At 58.7% G+C, this 16,984-nt stretch overlaps 1 protein-coding gene across 7 annotated transcripts in view; it reads right to left on the bottom strand.

Moving 5' to 3' along the window:
* The window catches only part of SDK1 (sidekick cell adhesion molecule 1), an 823,726-nt gene that overhangs the window by 201,373 nt on the left and 605,369 nt on the right, over positions 1-16,984 (bottom strand). For all 7 annotated transcript variants that reach the window (XM_085016314.1, XM_085016312.1, XM_085016308.1 and 4 more), the window contains exons 11-14: positions 15,446-15,613; positions 13,325-13,427; positions 11,095-11,271; positions 2,772-2,908 (exon numbers count right to left, since the gene is read on the bottom strand). In XM_085016314.1, the coding sequence (XP_084872440.1) occupies positions 2,772-2,908; positions 11,095-11,271; positions 13,325-13,427; positions 15,446-15,613 (585 nt within the window). The remainder of the gene's footprint in view (positions 1-2,771; positions 2,909-11,094; positions 11,272-13,324; positions 13,428-15,445; positions 15,614-16,984) is intronic.

Raw genomic sequence — 16,984 nt, 5'->3', positions numbered from 1 at the left:
TCTCTGCATCCCAGCAGCCAGCAGAGTGAAGAGCAGCTGCCCAGCCAGGACTCGGTGCTCAGTGAACAGACGGATGGACGTCACGAAAGACTGCACGTAAATCCTCTATTTAGGCATGACATCTGCCCGAAAGAGCCAGCCACTCACGCCCTCTGTTGAGAAACTAGCTGGTATGGCTTTTTTTTTTTTTTTTTTTTGTCTTTTTTTGCCTTTTCTAGGGCCACCCCGTGGCATATGGAGATTCCCAGGCTAGCGGTCTAATCGGAGCTGTAGCTGCTGGCCTGCACCACAGCCACAGCAACACGGGATCCGAGCCCCGTCTGCAACCTACACCACAGCTCACGGCATCGCCAGATCCTTAACCCATCAAGTGAGGCCAGGGACTGAACCCTCGTCCTCAGGGATCCTAGTCGCACTCGTTTCCGCTGCACCACGACGGGAACTCCTGGTGTGGCATTCTGAACCCATGGCTTACCTGATGAAGCCTGGGGGAGACAGAAGGCTTTGCTTTCAGAAGACGGGCTAGGACTACAGCTCGAGGGCATCACTGGGGACCCTGCTGAGCGCCCGCTGAGGGAGTGCAAGGCTGGGCGATGGTCCTGGTCCGCGCCAGGACCCTGATGGCCAGAGCCACGGTCTCTCCGGGCACATCACTGTCAGGTCTTGCTTTCCCTACGAGCCACATGGCGCTGACTCGCGCAGGAAACCTATCTTCCCAGAAAAGCTACTTCCGTAAATAACGCCAGCGCCCTCCCTCTGTGGTCAGAGCTGCTGAACTAAAGCTAAGGCGGCTACGGGCTGACTTCCACGCACACCCGTGCCTCTCGGTGGTGAAGGAGACCCGGTCAGCCACTCCCGAGGACCACGCAAAGCGGAGCGAGGGCCTGGACCGGGACCCTCGCTCGGATACGAGCCCGGAACCAACACACTGAGGCCCCCAGACGTGGATGCGAGCACTGGAGGGTCTGCGGGCCGCCCACTTCAAACACGGGAAGGTTCGCGGGGTGGCTTCCTTCACTCGCTGCAGAGGCAGAGCCAGCCTGGGTCTGCAGGCACCACAGAACTCCGGCTAAGGCTTTCCCGAAACGTCTCTGCAGCGGCCTGGCCATCAGGAAGGGCGCCGGCCACAGGCTGACAGCCCAGGGGAGCCTCCCCTTACCTCCTTCTATCTGGGACCTTGGGGGAGGCCTCCGCTCACCTATTATTACCTGTGACCTTGGGGGAGGCCCCTCCGCACCATCCCTGCCTGTGACCTTGGGCTGAGACTCACACGCCACAGGTCAGTCTCCTCAGCTACAAGATGAGAAGGACGGGGCCTGCTGTGGTCTGAGCATGTGACGGTCACGGGGGGCGTATCACGAGAGGAGGGGGACATACAACACCGACCAGGAGGAACGTGGAGAGCCACGTCAGCAACCAGAGGACGCGTGGACGGGGCAGCGTGGGCTCGGGAGGCGCCTGGCAGAACCTGAGGGTGTCTCTGCCCGAGGCGGGGAGCAGAGCCAGAAGCCCACTCGGGGTCTCAGCAGGACCGCGGTGGAGGGGACACTGAGGGAGCACTGTTTCTGGCTGTCCTGAAACAGGGACCCACTTTCAATCACAACGTCACAAGGAGACGGGAGCTGCCGGCCCAGGGAGGCTGGCTGTCCCAAGAATGGAGCCACCTGCCGTCTGGCCCACTCCCCGGGAGGCCGGGAGGAGCTGGGAACCGGGGCAAGTCTGGCTCTCGGGTGGCACAGGCCCAGCAAAGGGCAGAGGGGCTGAGGGCCAGGCCCCGCCACGTACATACGGGGGGCTTTGGTCCAGTTACATTTTAGGGTGAGCAACGTTTCCAGCTGCGTAGGAGGGTTTGGAAGAGGACGAAAGGAGAAGGAGGGGACCGGTGAGAGGCTGTGGCCCTGTCCTCGTGAGAGACGGCAGCGCCCTGGAGCGAGGCGGGAGGGGGCAGACCCCGCTCCGTGCCAGTGCACAGCCCTGCAGCACTGCCGTACCCTGGGGGTGGGCATGGGGGGGGCAACACTGAGATGAGAATGGCTGCAGTGATGCGGCAAGAACAGAGTTTGGATTTAAAAACATCCAAAGCTACAGTGTGAAGAACCGAAGTTGGACGTGTCTGTGAGACACCCACAGAGACGACGTCCAGAGGGCGGGTTCTGGCTGTGGACCTGGGGGTCCAGATACGGGCGTCAAAGAGCCGGAAAAGATGCCCCCTGAAGTGGCAGGGCTGCTGAGATGTCCAGGAAGAGGTGTTAGGAGAGCAGAAAGGTGGCCCCGCCCACGGGGCTGGCGGAAAGCCGAGGAGGCGAATGTGCCAAGGACGGGGCTGACTGCAGCCGAGAGGCCGAGGGAGGTGAGGGCAGGGAGGCCAGAGCAAACGACCCGCCGAGGCTCATTAGCACCGCTGCTGCCCCCCACCCCGGACCGGCCCCACGGGGAGGCGCCGTTAACCGCCGGCCGGTTCATCGATGCGGCCCGGGGCTGCCTTGCTCAGGCCGCCCTGTGTGCACGGCCGCCAGCACGGCCTCGGCCCAGAGCCTGGCTCCCAAGGAGGCCCTCCTGCCCTCCCGCCGCCGCCGCCGCCGCCCGGGCGCCCGCATCTCGCGTCCATGTCCCAGCGCTGTGGCTCTCACGCGAGCCCCTGATGCCCTGTCAAGCACCCTAAGGTTTTCACGCGTTGCTCTGGGTCGGAGCCCGGAGCGAAGGCTAAGGACGTTCAGAGCACAGCCCGCGATGGGATGACTGTCCTCGGGACAGCGGGCCTGGCCACTTACTGTTTTCAGACAGCTCCACGATGTAGTAGAGAACCGGGCTGTTTCCATCGAACGGGCGGACCCAGGACAGCATGACGGTGCGGCTGTGGGAGGAGTTCAGGCTGGCCAGCAGGTTCTGAGGTGAATGAGGCAGTGCGCTTGGGTACAAAGGAAGAGAAAGAAAAGGGGGGGGGACACACATCAGAAGTGCTGGATGGCTTCTCGGTTCTTACACAGTGTTTGAAAACGGAGACCATCAGACGGGCCCCAGACACACGTACTAACCACGCGGCCCCCCTCTCCTCCAAAAACCCTTCCCCGGCATTTTCTTTTCCAATCGCAACGTGAGTGAATCGGGTAGGGGTTAAACAACAAACGAGTCTCACTTAAATCGAGTGGGGAGTGCCGATTGTGCAGAGTGTATTACTTAACTGAGACAACGCGGTCAACGATTTGTTTTCACAGCTCGGGGCTGGTAAGGCGAGTGGAGCGAGCCAGGGAATAGGATTTGACGGGGGATGTTTCCGACACCAGCCACTGGAGTCCCCGGCCAACACGCCCATCTGCATCCCGGGACAGCGGAGCTGCCCGGGTGCTGCGCGTCCGGTGACACTGTCCTTCTGCCTTCTGTTGGCTGACGGAGGTTTGGGAGACGCACTGAGAGGCAAATTTGGGGAACACGCGAACGGAGCCCCACGGACGCAGGAAACAACACATCAGCAAGGCGATAAAACGGACCCACAATGAAAACAAACGCATCTGCAAAGAGGTAACTAACAGAAAAGGTCTTAGTTGGGATTTACATGCAAAACCCTGCCGCCTGGTTCCTGCCGCCAATGCCGGCGGGTCGGCAACCTTGCCCTCGCGGGCGGCCCGGCCCGGAGCTCAGCCTTTCCCTCTGATCTGGGAGCAGGGCCCCGTCTGGTGGCCGTCAGGAATGGCTTGTCCTCCTGTGAGGAGAGCGGGGAGGGGGGACGCCGAGGGTGACCTGTCTCACCCACTAACTAGCTTTTGGTCTCTCTTAGACATCAATTACTGCTGACCCACACAGGTCAGCACAAAAAAGCCATAATTACACTTGATATTTTTAATTTAAAAAAATGTACTCATTACGCTGTGAAATTTATTAAGCTGTTCTGGGCTTGCAGCTCCCTAAGAAACACAGCTCTCTCACTCCGCTCGCCACTTATAAACAAACTAATATTTCTAACGGAGACGGCAACTTTAAATCAGTACCAGGAAGCATAAACTTGAACCAGAAATGCTGTCTTGTTTTCTCTTTAACTGTGAATGAAGTTTTAAATCAGAAAGGAGCTGTTATTCCTACGTGCATTTTCCAATACCGCCCCCTCCCCCGGGCTCCCAGGGCGGGCCACAGAGGGAGCGGGAAGGGCTGCGCAGAAAGCTTCTCTCCTGCTTCTCCCAAAGCCACGTGTCCGGGGGAACCGGTTTGTTCTGACCCCAGACCAAAGCTGCTGAACCAGTCCTGCCCGAAAACAAACTAAGAATAAGCGTGGATAAATAGATCCAAATGAGACAAACGTGGTTTTTGTCCTGGGTTCCCCGGATGCAACTTCTAAACCCTTGACGTCCCCGGAACGACAGGAGAGTCTGCTATTCACGGTGGGCCCCTCGGGCCACCCCTGAGCGTGTGCAATAGGTCACTCCTGGTGGTCCCCTGGTGGTCCGGGGGGTGTGTGTCGGGGGGGGGGGGCGCCCCTGGAAAGACCAATCATGCGATCAGAGGGCTGCAGCTCTGAGCCCGTGACAGCAGCCCTGCCTTCTGATCTGGGAAGTGGAGGCACGGGGGCTGGAGAGTCACATGCCAACGATACAATCGCTGCTTGGGACCAGGGAATGAAACCCCAATAAAAACTGGCCACCAAGCTCAGCTGAGCTTCCTGGTTGGTGGGGACGCACCCTGGACACACAGGTGTTCTGTGCTTGGGACCCTCCCAGGCCGTGCCCCACGCAGCTCTTCGTTTGTCTGGTCCTGATTTTTACCCTTTAAGATAGAACTGAAGTCCTGAGCAAGCATTCAACGGAGTCCGGCGAGCTGTTCTAGGAAGTACTCAACTGACGTAGTGCGAGGCCCAAACGTGAGCGGGTCAGCTAGCAGCACGATGGCCTGGGAGCCCTGGAGCACGTGGCTGGCACGGGAAGGGAGGACAGGCCTGCCGGGGACCGTGGCCTCCACCGGCGGGGTGTGTGCCCGCTCCAGGTCCCCGTGTCAGGGCCGCACTGTAAAGACCTGCCCTGACAGAGGACGGCCACCCAGAAGCTGACGGGGCTGGGCACCTGTTCCAGGCCACTGCTATGTGGGGACACTGCCGGGCTCACACAGGCTTCCCCCAGGGTCACCACCATTCACCTCCAAGTCGGGAGGACAGAGGGCACGTGACCCGAGGCCCGAGCCCTGTGTGATGCAGACAAGACCCTGGGAGGCCTGGGTGGCACCTCAGGGCCGCTGGGAGGCCACTGCAATGAGACATTTCAGAGGGTCCCCTCCGAGGGGTGACCGAGAGTCAGGGACCATTCTCCACCAGCACTAGTGTGCTGGCTGCAGGGCCTCGGCCACAGTGGGCGCTTACAGCCCCGAAGCTCCTCTCCCGTCACTGCCCGCTCCCCCTCTGCTCCATCCTCAGACCAGGCCGCCGGAGCCGGGACCCGTGGGCCGCACGCGCCAGCTCCATCCCGTTGGGGTCAGGCCGCTGCCCTGCACCCTAGGCAGCGCCCCTCCACCAGCCGCCCTCCTGCAACCCGTGCCTCCCAGCTCCCGGGTCCAGCCACGCCGCTGGGTCTGGGGAGAGTCCCAGCCTGCAGGCCGCGCCCATGGGAGAAGGCAGCTTGGCCAAGGCGCCAGCTCGCTGTGAAGGTTCTGGGCCTCCTGGGCCTCCCTCTCAGCCCTGACTGATCCTGGAGCAGAACCTGTCACTGCACCTCTTGGCTCCTGCTGCAACTGATAGATTTTTCATTTCGACCAATATGGTGAAGGCCCGGGGGCAGGGCCCGCGCACCGTCTGACCGTGCAGCCTCTCGTCCTGGCTGCAGCATCACAGTGCCTGCAGGAGCGTGCTGGCAGTGAGGTGTCACCCACACAGGGGAGGACAGAGGAACACACCACCTCCCCAAACCTGCACGCAGGTGGCGCGGGGACACAGAGAGGAGGCCGTCACAGCCCTGCTTCCTGTGCTCCCGGCTCAGGAGGAGCACGGGCTGGTATCCATGGTTCAGGATGGCGCGGGACCACGCGGGCTGGAGCCGGGCAGCAGTGGGGCGCCTGGGGAAAGAGCTGGGGTCTAACACCTGGGAGGGGCTGGGGGCCACGAGGTCGCGTAAGGACGGGGCCCGCCTGCTGAGGGCGCGGGTGACGCCAGTGGTGGGAACACAGGGTTTGCACTGGGTCCTGGAGGCTGTGGACCAGGTTGCTGGCCTCTCTGTGCGACGCTGCCTTTGCAGGGCTGGAACTGGGGCCCCAAGCCAGCTCATTGGAAAGTGTCCTGGAGACAGAATATCAGATGAGGGCCCCTGTGACAGTCAGGAGGGAGGAGAGAGCACGAGGTGAAAGCTGGTTAGAGGCGAAAGGAGGCAGGGCTGTGGCCGACACATCCCGGGGCCGGAGAGGACGGGGGAGGCAGAGGCGGACGCACACAGCGGTGCGGGTCGAGCCGGGCAGAGGGACCATCTTGTCCTTGAGCCCGAGGAAGCGGACAGCAAGGCCAGCCTGTGGCCCCGAGGAGCCACTGCCTCTCTGCACACCCCGCTGGGGGGCTACGTGGGACCCCATCCTAAGTTCTAAACTCCCTCCAGCTGGAAAGACACGGGGTTTACCCTTGACTCTGGATCGTGCAGCTCTGAGTCTAAGTGAGGGCACGCTGGGAAATGACCGCTCTGGCAGCAAGCAGACGGCTGTTCTCCTGGGGTGGGAGTGCTTTGTAGACGGTGGCTGGTCACCGCTGCGTATCTGGGGGTCACTCCAGAGCCACCTCCTGCCCGGGCATTCGCTCACAAAGTCCCTGGAGCCAGCTTAGGCAGGTCCCTCTGTCTGTCCCTTAGAGCTTGATTGCCACCTGGGCGTGATTCTGGGAAGGGACAGCCAGCCACTGAAAAGCCACCAGGGAGAAGGCCTGGGCCTGCCAGAAGCAGGCAGGCTGAACAGCAACCAGGCAGCCGAGCGCCGGCGTTGACCGCTGAGAGAAGACTGTTAAAACCTAGGAACTTAAAAGGCAAGGTAGCCTCGGGACATCTAGAGCAGGAACTGAGATCTAAGGCCCAGAGGTGCCTGAGGACACTGCTGTCCGTGCAGCTTCTAGAGATAATGAGCCTTCGGCCACGGCTGCCCAGCAGAGCCCACTTCACTGGCTGATGGTCACGCGGGAGGGCGGCCAAGGCCGAGCCATTTTTACCCACATCGCAGGACTCGGGCTCGGAGGGAAACGTCGCTATTTTCCCAGCCTCTCCCGGTAGGGAAATCGCCCCTCGCCCATCTCCCGCCTTCGGCGTTACCTGTTTCATGATGCAAAGAACTTTTGAATACATTGGAAATGGAGGCTATTTCTTCAAATGATAAGTTTTGGTTATCTGGAAAATTAAGCTTTGTGAACTGCTTGACTCACCTATCGAGAGCCGAAAAATGAGGCTTTAATGTATTCCACGTCCGTTTCAGAGAATCTTATCTAATAGCCTGAGATTGTGTCTTGGCACGTCTCTGCCAACTTGGGAAGGAGATAAATGATCAGCAGAGTGACTCACAGACAGTGATGCGCAGACAGGGTGACAGATGACAGCGCCGAAAACAACGGGCTGGAGCCAGCGCCGAGTCTCTCTGTAATTCAGAGAAGTCCCTGTCCAGCGTGTTATACCACAATAATATAAAAAATTAACAGCCAAACCCAGGCTTCACGGGGAGGAGACAGAGTGAGATGTTTGAGAGAAACGGCTTTGGAAAAGACTCAAGAGAAAGCAATTGGTAAAACTGTGGCTGGGGGGGACCTGCTCTGGCGAAGGACCAGACAAGCATTTTTCTACAGAAAAGCGCTTCCCCTTTAATGCACAAGCGACGCCTTGGTCCAACCCGTCTTCTCCGTCTTCATTCTGAGCATATGGAGGCGATGGGGCCTGAGAACTCTCGAGAAACGGTATTAAATTGCTCACTCTCACTACGCTTTGTCAGAAGTGGTTTTACTGAAAGAAACCTCTCCCACTGCCTCGGGGTCTGAGTCTCCCAGGCGGCTCCATAAATGAGGTTTTTCTCTGTGCTCCTGGCTCAGAAGCATTCGTCTCTGATCTCAGAAGGGATGATGCAACACTAATTGGGTCTTTAAATGATTAACAATCAACCCTCAAAGCCTTGGGAGCTGGATCCCTCTGCTGAGCTCCATGCAGCAAGGAGCTGGGGGCCTGCAGACAACCTAGCGCCCGTCTCTCCCGGGAAGGACCCAGCAAACCAGGAGGAAGGACACGACTAACAACCGGGGACCAGCACGACGACAACGTCGGCCACGTGCAGTTAATGTCCAAGACTGGAGGAGTTCCCGTCGGGGCGCAGTGGTTAGCAAATCCGACTGGGAACCGTGACGTTGTGGGTTCGATCCCTGGCCTTGCTCTGTGGGTTAAGGATCTGGCGTTGCCATGAGTTGTGGTGTGGGTTGCAGACGCAGCTCAGATCCCACGTTGCTGTGGCTCTGGCATAGGCTGGTGGCTATGGCTCCGATTCGACCCCTAGCCTGGGAACCTCCATATGCCTCAGGAGCGGCTCAAGAAAAGGCAAAAGGCAAAAAATAAAATAAAATAAAATAATAATTTCCAAGACTGGAACTCAGAGGCTATGCCTCTCGGGAAGGGATGAGCCCGACCCCCAGAAAGTAGTCCTGCTCAGTGGCACCAAGTGACCCAAAGCCACCACAGCCGGGGAGTGGGGCCAGGCTGCCTCGGGCACTGATGGGCCCCTGCTTGCGCCGTGACCGAGGCCTCGAGGGCTCAGCAGCAGACGCAGCCATGACAGAGGGTCAGGAGAATTCAGTCACAGTCTAAGTAGGAGGAAACAGAGACATGTCCTGGCCCAGGGGTGGCGGGGAGGGTGCTGTTGATGGCAGGAGGAATGTTGTGTGGAAGGGGAGGCACAGGAGGAGCTGGGGGCCTGCCGCACGCTGGGCTCCCGGCCAGGATTTACAAACGCTGGTCAAGGAGCCCCTCGGCAGCAACCTTGAAGGTCAGTGGCAAGGCACCCGGTTCTCGGTGGAGAAAACAGAGGCTGAGCTCACCGCCCAGAGCCACACGGCTCAGTGAACGTCAGGAAGGGCCTCCAGGCCGGCCTCCCTCGGGGCAGCTGGTAGCCCTGCGGGGGCTTCGACTTCTCCCCGGGGGCCCTGGGTGCGGGGTCACCCCACCCCCCACCCCCGCCCCGTGCCAGGCTCGCTGTGAAGAGGAGAGCAAAACAACAGGAGAGCAAGCCCGCCGCCCGTCCGCTTCTGCAAAGCCCACTTGTAACGCTCCTAATTTCTGCCTTTAACAAAGTAGCTTTTAACTCGAGTGGAGAGGCTGGGGAAGCAGGCTTTCAGGCTCCCCTGAAGGACACCATTTAGCCGTAAGTACCTCTCCGTCACGTTGGCAATGTGAGATTGTTTCTCTCCGTCATCCGAGTGGATCGGGGAAACGCCGCTGAGCTGGACGTGAACGTGCCCTGAGAGGCACAGAGTGGGCCCCGTGGGAATTCTGCCGACTGTCACTACTGCTGTCATCGCGGGTGCGCCGAGGTAAGACCCTACTGGATCCAAACCTGCACCCTGAGCTCCATCTCTGCCCATGTGTTCCGGTTCGGAGGAGGGCTCATCGCAGGAACGCCTCCCAGCGAACACCTGTCATCCACATCGGCTCTCTCACCCGCTGTACCTACGCTGGTGTGAACCGCTGTGAATCACGAATCTGCAAGGATTCCTCTCTTCAGAGAAGAGGGGTTTTAGCACTACAGAGCGTCTATTATTTTATGGATACAGCCACGTTTGCTGAAAAAAATGTATTTGACTTAGAGGAAATCAAATAAGGAAACAGCAGGGAAGAGATGGAAACGAGGACGACATAAAAATTGCGCGGAACCAAAAGAATGCACGGTCCTGGAGGCACGCGACGTGGCTTCTGCTGACAGAGTCTTTATGAAATGCTAACACTTATTTATTTGGTACCAATGATGGGTGATCTCGGAATTCTCAAAGGTCGTTTAAAAACACGTGCGTAGCACAGCCCGTTACGCGAATTCACTGGTCCCGGGCGCCAACATCAACAGTTTTTCAGAGCCCCTTGTGAGCTGTGGACGGAGGAGGAGGAAAGGTACGGGCCCGAGCAAGGGGTGGGCGCCCAGCTCTCGACTGCCGGGGAGGGGCAGCCCCGGGCAGGCGAGCAGCTAAGGGAAGACGAGGGCGTGAGCAGAATGGCTAGGGGGTCGCCGAGGGCCGGCAACACACACGTTCACTCAACCCACCAACCTGCATTTATGGAGCACCTAAGGTATGCCAGACACGCCAGCACTCAAAATGCAGCGCTGTGCCACTGTCTCCTCGGGAGGGTGCTCAGTGCTGACGAGGTTGGCGGCAGGTGCAGGACGGGAGGGAAGGCGCCTCCCTGCGTCTGGTGCGGGAAGGGATCTGGCGGCCACTCTCAGAGGATGCCCTTCCGGTAGGGATGACAGAGGCCCGGGGCCAAGCTGTGGGGGCAGCAGAGGCTGAGGAGACGGGGTCCAGGGGCCCAGGAGGGCAGGCGGAGCCCAGGGTCAGAGGCTCCAGAGGCTGGAGACCCAGCGCTTCCAGGCACATCACACGCCCCAGCGGCTCCTCTGGGGCTGCAGGCACCCGAGCGTCAGGACTCACCAGGGCGACCTCTGCTCCCAACCAGTGACTGAGCCCTGCCGAGAGCAAGGTCGTCCTGGAGAGGGACCGCCTGGAGGCACAACAGGGCTTTCCTGGGTTCGGGAGGTACCACGGCTGGACTCTCTGGAATGCCCATCAGATACCAGCTGCCCGTCAAGAACCTGACAGAGCTGCTGGTGCAGCTACGTGTGCAGCAAACACGAAGAGGTGGGGGGGGGGGAGGTGCTTGGCGCTGGGCGGGCAGTTGGGTTTTTTTCCATGTTTAAGTCCCTGGCCAGAGCCTAGGATCCAAAGGCAAATGAGACGCGTCCCTGTCCTCCGCGTGATCGGGCGACTTGAGGGAAGGGCTTTGTCTACAGAGCCCTGCCGGGACGGCGGGGGGCAGAGGCCAGCGAGGCAGACCGCTCTGACCTGCCTTCTCCGGGCCGCTGGACGCGGGGCGGCGGTGCCGGGACGGAACGCAGAGCGGGCACGGTACTCACATCACCTCCAGACGGGCCGCCCTGGAGTCGTTGCCGCCCTCGGAGACGACGTCGCAGGTGTAGTCCCCGATGTCGCCCGACCACGTCTGGCTGATGAGGAGGGACCCGTCCTTCTCCACCACGATCCTGGAGCTGCCCGGCGGGGCGATGACCGCGTTGTCCTTCTTCCAGACGTAGCTGCGGGCGAGCACGTCCCGAGTCAGGACCTTGCCGGCCGGTCCTCCCCCGGGGGCTACACCGCAAGCAACCGACCCCCTCGGAGACACAGCGAAAGCCGCCGCCAAACTGTGCTCTTTAAAAGCCGAATTTTAAGGTATGTGGATTATACATTTTAAGAAGTAAAAAAAAAGTGGGGAAGCAACCAGCTGTCTTGGTCACACCCCAGGACAGCGGAGACAAGCGTGACGTCGCTCTGTCTCTGAGTTTAGGAGGGGACATCCGGGGCCGCAACGGCGCCTCCTGCTCCTGGAGGACGGGGTGCTCCCTGCACGGGAGAGGCGACATCCCCAGGGCGCCACGACTCAACTTCGGGAGCGAACAGGTCCCACCCCGTAAACATGTTTTCTTAAAATCCAACCACTGCGGCCCTGAAACCTCCGCCGCTTCCCCTTTCACTTCTCTGTGAGAGTCTAGTACACGTTTCAGAGGGAGACACCCTAAGAGCCTGTCCAACCTTTGGATGTCAGTGGACAGGGGCCCCCCACGAGCCACCGCGAATTGAGACCGAGGTGCTGGCCTGGATGTCCAAAGCGCACCGGTTCTTTAAAGGCTTCATACACACAGAGCACCGTTCACTAGCTGCTCATCGCCCACGACCCCGGGCAGAAGAGGCCGGATCCCACACGAAGGCTGGGGGCAGCTGCTCATTCGGGGTGGCACTCAGCGGCCATCGTCCTCGACCCGTGCTCCAGTGGTGGGGGTGGGGCAGAGGAAGCTGGCAGGTGTGCCAGAGAGTGAGCACCTGGGGGCAGTGGAACCTGGCAGAGGGGGCCCCCCGAGAGTGAGCACAGAACCCCTTCTCAGGGAGGAAGCGCCACATCTGTCTGTTTCATCGCAGTAAAAAGCTGCGCGAAAACCACTACGGTCCTGGGGGTTCCGGGTGTGCCCTCAGGGCATCAGGAAACCCGCCCGCCTGTCCTGTCCTCTGTTGTTCCCTCGGGTGACAGGGGACACTCCCAAATCACCTGGAAACGGATTCTTTTCCAGAATCCAGGAATTCTCGGGGCACTCTCTAACTTGTTGGGTTTTGTTTGTTTTGCATTCAACACCCTTGTAACTTGGCCAGACTTGGGTTCTGAGCTCCGGGGAACTCGAGCGAGCCAGGCAGGGCTCTGGAAAGTCATGATTTGCCAAGAAGAGTGAGCGGACGGCTGCGTCTCCAGATGCAGTCAGGGACGCGTGCGCCAGAGCCAGCGCCAGCGCCCTCCGCTCAGCGTGACGCACGCCAGAGGGGAGGGCACCTGGATTCTCTCATTTGGTGCCCTCTGTGCCTCCGGGGCTAAGGCCACACCGAAAATACTAGGGCGGCAGTATGTTTTTCTAGATTCATTTTCAAGGCTGGTTCTCAAAATTAAAAACGATTTCGAAAGTGGCAGCTCTTTAGGAAGATGCTGGCCACCGAGAGCCATCAGTGCCTGCTGCCACGAGTCTCCCCGGACTGTCCCATCTTTCACCACGACCTTCCAGTCTGAGTCAAACAAGGACGGGATGTCACCACCCCTGACTGAGGGCATCTGTACGTTCCCTGGCCCCTCTGTCAGGTGCGTCTTCCCCTGTGCGCGCTGGGTAACCCCAGCTGCCTCTCCCACGTGGAGCTCCCCACGGCCGACTCCCGGGCAGCCGCCCTCGGAGGACGGAAAAGCCCACGAGCCCAGCCCAGCCCTCTCGCAAACAGTGCTGGAATCCCATTCGATTCCTCTGGATTTTTCTCTCATTAACTATCAGCCTCTGACAAGTACGTTTTACAGATAGTGTATTAACCTTGGCAGAGGAATCATGAAAAGCTGTATTGAAGCCACGGAGTGGAACACAGCTCCCTGTAAATAATACATAAGGCTGGGGTGGAAAATGGGATTTGTGTGATTAATAGCGGCGCCCGGGACCGCACGCCGCCGCAATCAGGGATCTGCGGCTGAAATCCGAGTTCCTGCGGGGCCTCCCTTCTCATCTCTGCTGCGCTCCTGAGCTCACGGAATATGAACGCGCCCCAATGGTAAGGGACCGAGCTGACCGGAGAGACACGCGGGGGTCGTGGGTGGCTCCGCAGTGCAGCGCCGCTGTGGTCCCCTTAATCACCACGCTGTCCTCCGGGGGCCTCACGATGGACGTCCGATCTGGAAGGGCACAAGTCACACTCAGGTCACAGGCTCAAGCCCCTCTTCCCTGGGCGGGGCGGCGGGGGCGCGGCGCGGGGGGGATCGGTCACCTGACATCAAAACCTCCTCGTTTTTTCTTTTTCCAGCAACACCAAGAGCGAGCCTTCTCGGCTCCGCGCTGGGCCCTCTGCACCCTCCGGGGAAAACCAGAAGGAAGCTTGTGGGCAGCTCTTTAGTGGGTTCTACGTGCCCGCAAAGAGTCTGGACCCTCTCCCGAGAAAATCAGCTCTCTGGCCGTCCTGCTTTTCTCTGTCCACCCTGACTCGGCCAGGGGCTCTCCTTCCCGCTGCTGCACCTCAACCCCCAACAGGCCACTGAGTGTCCTGGCATCACGTCTCCCAAAGATCAGAAGGAAAGCAGAGGCTCAGAGCCCAGTGTCCCTGCCTGATGCCGCGGGGCCACTGAGGACTGGGGACTGGGGCTGTGTCGGCCGCCCAGCTGGCCACAGCTGCCACAGCCAAGGTCCGGGCGACCCCCCTGCGGTGTCCCTGCTCGTCACACCTCTAGGGGGTGCTGCTCTGGCACCATGAACTGAGCCCAAAACCTGAATCTCGAATCTGTGTTCAGGGCCCGGCCCGACTGCTTATTAGCGGGGCGTCACAGGCGTGCCTCTGAGCTGGGCTCTCGGGTCCCTGAAGGCGGAGGCGGGGGTCCCACACGCTTGGACAGAACAGGGAGGTAAGGCCTGGGAAGAGCCTTCCGCCCCCCGCAGGCCACACGGCGCCGTGCCAACCACCCTAGTGTTGTTAGGACTTTGCATCTTACTGAGTGACCTGCAGAGACACAGACCTAAGTTCTCCACTTCATCCTGGGGACACGTGACGAGTCAGAAACGGGTGGCAGAACGGACCACCACACCAACAAAACCTCTTTTCAGTTCTTCACGCTATTGGACTTGGATCCATTTCTTTTGAACGCGTGATATTTTTAGAACACCTAATACATTAGAAAGGGTCACTTATCAAAGTGGACAGCAAGTATGGCATAGAACACGCTGGCCAGATGTGAAACAGAGCACAACAGTTTCACTTTCCTTCAAGGCGGTACTTTCACCAGTTATTCACTTGGGCAAGCTAAAATTTCCTTTCCTCCTATAGACAGCCCTACAAAATCTATTACTGCGTACTATCTCTTGCATTTTTTTTTTTTTTGGTCTTTTTAGGGCTATACCCACAGCATATGGAGGTTCCCAGGCTAGGGGTCGAATCGGAGCTGCAGCTGCTGGCCTGCACCACAGCCACAGCAACGCCAGATCCTTGACTCACGGAGCGAGGCCAGGGAGTGAACCCACAACCTCATGGTTCCTAGTCGGATTTGTTAACCACTGAGCCATGACGGGACCTCCGTGTCTCTTGCATTTTGAACAGTTTTTTAGTAATAGAGATTTGGATGAAGCAGGGAGGAAAAACTTGATCAGCCAGTGAGGCTAAATGCTTAGAAATCCAATCTTTAGGTTCCGGACAACAATTCATGCTGCATTTCAGAGAGCTGTGGTGTAAACAGAAGAAAAAGAAAACAGCTGGAAAGCCCACCAAGATCTTTCTCTCCGTTCACTCCTGACACGTGTAGTGCACGAGGCGTGTCTTAGTTGGTTGTCAGGATTGTACAGGAAAAAATCTTCCCTCTGGGATTTTAATTCTGGACCCGTTGTTCTTTATGATGCTGATAAAATTAGCCAACCCAGGCGTTTTGACGTTTGAGCTAGTTTGGGATAACATCGCCCCCTCCACTGACTAACAAGTTAATCTTTTCTCTCTCCTGAAATGTCCCCAGTTAAATCTCGGAATACATTTTCTCATTATTCTTTTAGAAGCTGAAAAATTAATTACTCAACAGATTTCTCTAAATCAGTGGTAAAAAAAAAAATGACTGTCCCCCGATTAGATTAGAGGGTCCAAGGGCATGCTGACACCCCAGGCGCGGATGACAATTAAGCCGCCAGGAGCAGGAGGCGGCACGGGCACGGGGGTCCTTACTCCACACGGTGAGCGTGGCAGACGCGCGCAGGGACCCCTCTGCGTTGGCTGCATGGCACGTATAGTTGCCCGCGTCCTGGATGAAGACGGGGGTTATCTGCAGGCCCCCAGACTCGAGGAGCATGAACCTAGGAATCCGCACAGAGCCACTGGCCAAAATCTGGTTTCCTGAGGAACAGAGAAAACAGGACTGTTAGACCTGAGTGGTTGCCCCCGAGAAAATAACTGCAGGAAACCATCAGAAGAAAGTGGAAAGTTTACGCAAAAAATAAGCAAAGCAGGAGGTCCCGTTGCGGTGCAGTGGAAATGAATCTGACTGGGAACCACGAGGCCGAGGGTTCGATCCCTGGCCTCGCTCTGCAGGTTAAGAATCTGGCATTGCCATGAGCTGTGGTGTAGGTCGCAGACGTGGCTTGGATTTGGCGTGGCTGTGGCTGTGGTGCAGGCCCCCCAGCTGTAGCTCCGATTCGCCCCCGAGCCTGGGAACCTCCATATGCCGTGGGTGCGGCCCTAAAACAGCGAAAAAGACAATAAATAAGTAAAAACATCCAAGGCAGTCTGCTTTAGCCTCGGTGAGAAGAAGAGAAACCAAGCACACCCTCACGGCCCCAAACTGAGAGATGCGGTTGAACCAATTCTGATCCGTGTGCGTGATCGTTCCACGTGGGTGACTTCTGTTGCGTGTTCTCCACATTTCTACGCGTTTGAAAACGTTCTCTATAAAGCTCTTATGACATATTCTAAATCAGGGACGACAAGAGGAAAACACATAAAGTGAAAGAACCCCTTTCTCCTGACTCATCGGGAGCTTCCCAGATCTCCCGTCGACACGCGCTGGTAGAGCAGATGAGTCAGACCTGTGAGGGCTGGGAAGTCACCAAGTGGTTTTCCGGGCAGAAAAAATGGGTAAGTTTTTTTCCTTTTTTTTTTTTTTAAGGGCCGCTCCTGCAGCATATGGAAGTTTCCAGGCCAGGGGTCGAATCAGAGCTGCAGCTGCCGGCCTCTGCCACAGTCACAGTCTTGCTGGATCCAAGCTGCATCTGCAACCCACTCGGCAGCTCTGCAGCAACGCCAGATGGTTAACCCGGGGAACGAGGCCAGGATCCAACCGAGTCCTCGTGGACACCAGTCGGGTTGGTTACTGCTGAGCCACAGCAGGAACTCCCCCCAAATAGGGAAGTTTTGAAGTTTTACCCGACACGGTCAAGACCTGTTCATCTACGGGGATGAACCCAACTCAGCTCGGGCCTGTCGGGGACGGGCTGCGTGCTGTTTGTGAGCAGCAGGGGTGCCGAGCAGGTGGCGGGGCTGCGGAAGCTGCAGGAGCGCCCGAGGCAGGCGAGCCGCCACTTCCCTGGGAACTGAAGGTGCAGTCGCGTCTGGCACCCTGCTGAGCACGCACACCCCTCCCCCCCCCCCCCCCCCCCCCCGCCTCCTCGGCCAGAACTACCTTTCCTAACACAGCAGGATACGCGTCTTAACTCTGAGTGTTACCCAGGAGGAAGTCCTTCCTTTCTCAACGGGGAAGCACGGCTGAAA

Source organism: Sus scrofa, chromosome 3, assembly GCF_054392235.1.
Source record: "Sus scrofa isolate SSC_HxYL_T2T_F1_AM1 chromosome 3, Sscrofa_HxYL_maternal_Yorkshire_Landrace_v2.0, whole genome shotgun sequence".
NCBI lineage: Eukaryota > Metazoa > Chordata > Mammalia > Artiodactyla > Suidae > Sus > Sus scrofa.
Note: the sequence above shows the minus strand (reverse complement) of the source record. Positions and strands in the feature narration are given on the sequence as shown.